This window comes from Orycteropus afer, unplaced genomic scaffold (genome assembly GCF_000298275.1).
Source record: "Orycteropus afer afer isolate SDZICR_OR568_19922 unplaced genomic scaffold, OryAfe1.0 scaffold00042, whole genome shotgun sequence".
NCBI lineage: Eukaryota > Metazoa > Chordata > Mammalia > Tubulidentata > Orycteropodidae > Orycteropus > Orycteropus afer.
This window is the reverse complement of record NW_006921629.1, coordinates 10,627,057-10,633,902: the sequence shown is the minus strand read 5'-3', so window position 1 is coordinate 10,633,902 and position 6,846 is coordinate 10,627,057. Positions and strand designations below refer to the sequence as shown.

The following is a 6,846-nucleotide window of genomic DNA, read 5'->3' as shown; positions in this document are numbered from 1 at the left end:
GGGAGCTCTGGTGGCATAGTGCCTAAGGCACTTGACTGCTCACCAGAAGGCTGGCGGTTCAAACCCACCAGCCACTCCTCGGAAGGAAGGTTGGGCAATCCTACTGCCCTAGTGATACTGCCTTGGAAACCCAAGGAGGGGTTACTATGAGTCGAATCAACTCGACAGCAGTTTTTTTTTTTTTCAACCCAATTTTTATGGCATCCACATAGCTTCATCTGTCAGTAATGAACACAGAATGATTATCAAGTGTGGCACAATCCTCCGTATATAGACATAAATGAAGGCTGTACATTTTCCTAAGTCTCAAGTTGTCCAATTCTTTGTGGAGCCCTTCCTTATAACTGCTGTCTCCGGTGATCTCACCAGTTACTGAATTTTAATTTGATTTGTGGTGAGGACCACAAGTCATATTTTATACTCATTTCAGGTATTCAAGGATGGTTCCAAAATAGACTAGAGTTCTCAGGGACAAGTTATCTTTAAATCAATGTAGAAAGGGTGTCAACGAAGACAACTCACTTCCTCAACTTATCAAAATCACCATCACAAATATAATGAAAGGATTTAGACATCATTAACTGATAGCTTTAGAAAATCAGGTTTGATTTATGAAGCAAGTCAAATGTGTTTTCCAGAAGCCACTTGTCTGCACACTAACAGAAAACCAGGGTTGAGCCTTCTTCATAACCACAATGCCTTCCAAGTGGTAGGCAGGCATAAACTATCTGAGATTCAGAAGGCTTCCATTCCTTTCTCCTTCCCACATTAATCTACCAGCTTTTGTTCAAGGGGATTCTCAGGCTTGCTCAAATTACCTGCCAGCCTTTGATGGTACACAGGGTTGGAGGAGTTACCAATGGATTATGGCAGAAAAAGAGAAAAATCAGAGAACCTAACAAAATAAGAAGGCATATATTTTCACAGTGCAGCAAAGTCTAAATGTTCCTGTTCATCAAAGGCTGAGTTTGTAACAATTAGAAAAATATAGGCATCCAGTAAGGGAATTGGCTCAATAAAGACAAATATAGCCAGATACCAGTGAAATTTACACAGATCTATTTCTACTAAAATTTAAAAGATGTCCACCCTCCAGTGCTAGGAGAAAAATATTACAGAATGGTATGCACAGTACAGTTGCATTTTTTATTAAAACAAGTATTGTGGTTTGAGTGAAAGTTTACAGAGCAAATTAGTTTTCCATTCAACAATTTATACATTTTTTGTTTCTTATTATTTGCAATCCCTTCGATGTTAACAGCACTCATCTCATTTCCTTCTGTCCTCCTTTCCCACCCTCAGAGCCTTGTTTTTGGGCAAAAGCTGCTCTTTTGGTTTCTTATGGTTGATTGTTCTGAGGATTATATGTTCCTCAGAGGGATTACTGTTTGCTTTATAACCCTGTCTATTGTCAGAAGGGACCATCCCCTGGAGAAGGATATCCTGCTTGGTAAGGTTGAGGGTCAGCGGAGAAGGGTTAGACCCTCAATAAGATGGACTGACACAGTGACTGTGATGATGGGCCCAAGCACAGCAAAGATTGTGAGGATGGCGCGGACTGAGCAGGTTGGTTCTGTTGTACCTAGGGTTGCTGTGAGGTGGGGCTGACTTGATGGTACCTACAACTGTTAGGCTGAGGTGGTATCTGGGCTGGCAAGCACCACCACAGTCATCTGCTGGTCCTGTGGTTGTGGTTCTCATGCTGGTATCGCTGTTGACATTTCTGTCATCTTTGGTGTTAAAGCACTCTCTTTTGGGTCTAGGAGGTTCTCAATGCAGGGATTCTGGGTCCAAAGAATACAGTCTGCTTCAGGTTCCCCTTGACGGTAGTGAGGTCTCCCTTAACCATTGTGAGGATTAGCCTTTATATTCAATTTCAGAGCATGGCCCTCTCAGCCAGACCACAAACTGACCAGTCCCCTAGGCAGACCAACAGAGTAATTTCTGCAAGGTCATGTAACCCACCTGGGTGGTTTTACGTACCATATTTGCATAGTATATTGACCAATTCTGTGCGTGACTGTGGCCCAGCCAATCACTGTGGCAAAATTATAAACCCAAGGCCAGAAAGTCCACATACAAGAGAAACTCACTGTGCCACAGGTCCAAATAGTTCCTTTTCCTTTTTCATTTTAACGCATATTAATACTACTTCTCACCAGCTTAATAAATGAAACAGTCACTCAGCTTAGTTTCAAATAAATGAAAATATCTAAACTCTTTTTGAGAAAAAAAAAAAAAAAAGGTTCTTCCCAAAAGCCAGAATTCTACCAACAGAATGGATTACATAAGACTAAAAGTTAACAAACTGGTAAAAAGGAAAGGGGTGGGAGGAGGGACGAAACCCCCTTTGAAATGAGGAAACAATCCATTTATTAGGGGAGTATCGGCCTTCTAACGAGTGCAAAGAAGGAGATTAAACTACCTTTTATTTTCTATTAAAAAAACCTTGAAAGGCATATTGCCAAAGAAACTCAAGTCAATATAAACCTTTATATACTGGGCTGCCAAACTTCACTTTTAGACAGTATATTAATTATGTAGTCAATACCATGGGTTTCATTAGTGTATTAAATACCACGATCGATATTATTTATACTTTGCAAAGATAGGCCACTCAGAAAAAAAAAAAAATGTGTGTGTAGGGGATTGTTGACCCTGCAGTTCAAAAAACGTCAGAACGGCACACTGGAGATTAGCTAGGCTTTAATGGAAAGCATAAAACATGGAAAATATGGGCAGGAATCAGATTTATTTTTTTTTCCAGTCTCTTTCACAATGAGGCTGGAGGGAATTCAAGAACCATTTAAAATAAAGGCGAAATGATTAGATTTTCTTCCTAATTGCTTAATGTTGATGTCATGGTGTACACAAGTAAACATTGATCTACGAGTGAAAGATGAGAAATAGAACAACGTGAACAGTCTTTCGAGGTAAACTATATCCAAGAGAATTCTAAGAACTGTGGGCCAGAATCTATTTAGGCAATCCTCAGGGACCTCAATCTCTTAAAAGCATAGCTATGGAGCCAATTTCTGAGGCTCTTCTCCTGGTGATCTAATTTTTCTCAGGGAAATGTTACAAATCCTCTCTAGAGAGAGCCCTCCTCCCCTCCAACACTCCCCCTGGATTTCTAATCACATCCTTGTAGACAGGCTGGTTTTGTCACACTGGTCATTAGAAAGAGCAGTGGCCAGTACAATGTTCTCTAGATGCGTCACGGTAACACTAGGAGTTAGTGCTCCTCCCTGGGAGACAAGACAGAATGCTGGGAATAGTGGATATAAAAGACTGGTTATTGGACCAAAAGCTAGATTACCACTTTCAACCCACAATTTGTCAATCCAGAGTAGTGTGGGAGCCCATAATTTTCTAGTCAGTCCTTTATAAAAACAAAGTCAGATTCGAAAGATCTTCCATAAAAAACTGTGAGGCCTCAGCCAGAGAACCAAGTATAACCCAAAGATCATCTTCTGAGACTAGACAAGGGTAAGAAAGAACAGGTCTCAACAACTAGTGGCCCCTCTCCATGTCTGCTCTCAGGAATGTGAGCCTTCCTGCCTAGAGCAGGTCTCTTCCAAAAAGAGACAGAGAGTGTGAAACAGGCAGGATCACGTCCCTTTACAACTGCACAAAGAGCTTCCATAAGCTGCATCTGCACCAATTAGAAGCCAGGTCCTCCAGCTGCAGCCTCCCGCTGCAACACTGCCTGGCCACTCGGAGAGATGTGCAGCCAGTGCCAAGCTGTGGACTGCAGCAACCCGATAGATAATTAATATGATTAGGAACACACAGAGCAAGCATGCTCTTGCTGACTGAAAAGCCCAGTAGCATAATTACTGTTTTCTTACTAGCTCACTGTCTGTACACATTTCAAAGCCTGGTTGGTGTCAGACTGCTGTGTAAACATCAATAAAATCCCCAAGTACCAGATCATCAGCATTCTTGGGCACAATGGCTGGGCTTTAATGTTTTCGTCCTTTTAAAGATGCATTTCAGGGATGCAAACATTAGGAAGAATGATCTCCATGCCTTGGACTAATCTTCGAGTTTGTAATGAGTTAACATCTCCCCCAAGTGAACATTTATTATGAAGGCTAATTAATTGCTTTCCAGTTACAAGAACCCTTTGCATTCAAAGAAAGTAGGATTCACAAGCACAGAATATACTGTTTATTAAAACAAAGCAAGGGAAACAAAGGGCTTCTCCCTTCAAAATCCTTTCTATTTAACATACCTTTAATCAAGAAATGAAACATACAAATGCAAGAAATATGTACAGGTAGTAAAAGAGTGCATTCACGAAGCCAAAATGCAGCCTTAATTGAAGTGAAAACTAAAGCAATGCTTTGTAGTTGCCTGGATTTCCCTAGGGGACAGCAAGTCAATGCTTATCAGCCTTCCTCAGAAGAGACAATTTTGATTAATATCAGACCCATCTGACTCCGTCTATTAAACCCTGAAGGAAGGATATTCTGATATTCTTCAGATATAAGAGATATGTCTTTGATTAATAATTCTACCATATTGCCATTCCGAGCATTAACAACTATGTGGCACCTCCACAGAGAGCGAGCCTTTGAATTCTAGGAAGACACACTTACTCAATTATCCAGCTTCCACACAACCACTTCTCAGCTCTCTCCCGCTAGAAGGAACCCAAGTTGCGAAGGTGTCACCACTGGAGAAGTAAAATCCTAGTTACATAATTTATTTCACTACCTGTAGATTTTGGGGTCAATTACTTGCGACACAATTCTCGCTTTTTAAAAGATAACAGAAAATAAAGCTGACAAAAGCCTGGGCGTGGCTGGTACTACACCACCTACTAACTGACCCCCTAGGTCTGACAAGGTTTGATGCCAGACATCTGGGCATACTTTTCTTTGCCCACCAATGGGTCCCAAGATGCACGTCATAAAGGCTCCACCATAAAGAGGCTCTCTGCACTGTGTAGCTAATATAGAACTGTCACACAGGGGGTTGGGAAGAAATCAATTTCCGTTCTGCTCTTTATTTTCAAACTTCTGCCCAATCAGTGCTGCCGTCCTCACGTTACTGCATGGCGTGCTTCCTGATGCTCCCGATCAGCCTTCTGCCATATTCTCTGTGGTCCACAGGCTTCACGTCCATCACCGAGGCCTTAATTCGAGACTCATCCTTTGAAAAGAGAAAAGCAGTTTGTGATCGACTAGAAAGCCCTGGCATGGAGCAATGGTGATAACCCCCTTTGCTTCAGTGGCTTCAATGATCCCAGCAGGAGAAAACACAGAGATGTGCTGGATGCAGAGTTCAGTGATTCCAATAAAGAAAAAAGCCTGAGTGAGCATCAAGTCTAAATTTCTGGGCCTGGGAGAGTAAATGGAAGCCTCCCTTTGACACAGATTCTTCTCATGCTTTCTGCTTGCTCCCAAACACTCAGAAATCTAGACTCTAAATGGGATGGACCTTAGACAGCTGATCTAGTTCAACTTACTCTCTTTACAGAGGTGGAAAGAAGGGCCCAGGGAAGGTAAGTGTCTTGCCTAAAACCACACAGGGAGTTCTGAGAGTGGAGCTTTCTTTTCAAGAAAAGCTGCGTGTAGCATCAAAGAAAAAGCACTCGAGGCAGAGAAGACCTGGTGTGGCTCCTGTCTCAGCTCAGGGTGAGTCAATCTTTCTGCACTGTACTGTCCCTGTCCATATGATGAGGTGCCTGAATGACACTTCAAGTCCCTTCCTGGCTCCCACTCCCCAATACTGTTATCACACTGACATTGTTGGCCCTTATCTCATTTAATGCTTTGAAAAACTAACACATCTATCAGCAAGTATTACAGTTAAGGCCTAATAATCAAAAAACAAAATGAGTACACCCTGCAACAGAAACGAGGGTGTTTTCAGAAAGCTCCCTCATCACTGGTTCATTTACGTCCAGGCATTGGCTAGAGCCTGCAGAGTCAGAAAGGGGTGATGCCCAGAAAAGGTGCAAAGTCTAGGTGATGGCTTCTTGCAGTTTATCACACTCTGTGCACATATGGTGGTATTCATAAGCTTCCTTAAGAGCAAAGCTCTGAGGTTGGACTGCCTGGGTTGGAATCTTATTTCTGTCACTTGCTAGCACATGACTTAACTTATTCTCTGTAGGTCTATGTTCTTTCATTGGTAAAATGGAGGTTAATAATAATTCCTGTATGTAGGGTTACTGTAAAGATCAAGTGAGATGATGCATTTAAAGGGCTTGGAACAGTGTCTGGCAGGTAAGTGCTCAGTAAATGCTACTTTATTATGACTGTATTTTATGGGCAATTTAAGGAATTTTCAAGGTAATTTTAGCTACATGTGGTCTTTGCTTCATCTACTGATTTTAGAACCTTACCCTCCTGGAAGATTAAATCCAAAAGATTTAATTTTTGTCAGAACACAGATATATTTCAGGAAAAAAAAAGAACATGTATTTTTTTTCCCTCCCCTTGGACAAGACACTTCACTCTTCAAGTCGGCTTCCTCATCTAAAAGTGGGACAATAATAGTACCTCAGTGCTGGGAAGATTCACTGAGTGATGAACACAAGGTGTGTGGATTGGGTCTGGCACATACAAGCAACTAACTGCCAGCCATCACTGTTGCCAAGTTGTTGGCAGGTGACAAACAGCAATCTCCCACTGCCAACCCCCGGCACCCCGGGCAACCTTACTTACATTGTAGTTCTCTAGTTTGACTCTGATCTTGAATGTGAAAGACCGGAAGTTGGCATTCTGGAAAGCTTCCTCAAACGCCTGCTCATTCTGCAGAAACAAACACAAACCTGAGACACGGAAACGACTGGCCCATGTGAACTCTCTCTGATACTTTTTTTTTTTTTTT

The 6,846-nt window shown here is 41.9% G+C and overlaps 1 protein-coding gene across 1 annotated transcript in view; it reads right to left on the bottom strand.

Moving 5' to 3' along the window:
* Positions 1-5,055: 5,055 nt before the first annotated feature.
* RPA1 (replication protein A1) overlaps positions 5,056-6,846 on the bottom strand; it is a 53,482-nt gene continuing 51,691 nt past the window's right edge. Inside the window, exons 15-16 of the mRNA XM_007937573.2 lie at positions 6,681-6,767; positions 5,056-5,160 (exon numbers count right to left, since the gene is read on the bottom strand). Of these exons, the coding sequence (XP_007935764.2) occupies positions 5,056-5,160; positions 6,681-6,767 (192 nt within the window). The remainder of the gene's footprint in view (positions 5,161-6,680; positions 6,768-6,846) is intronic.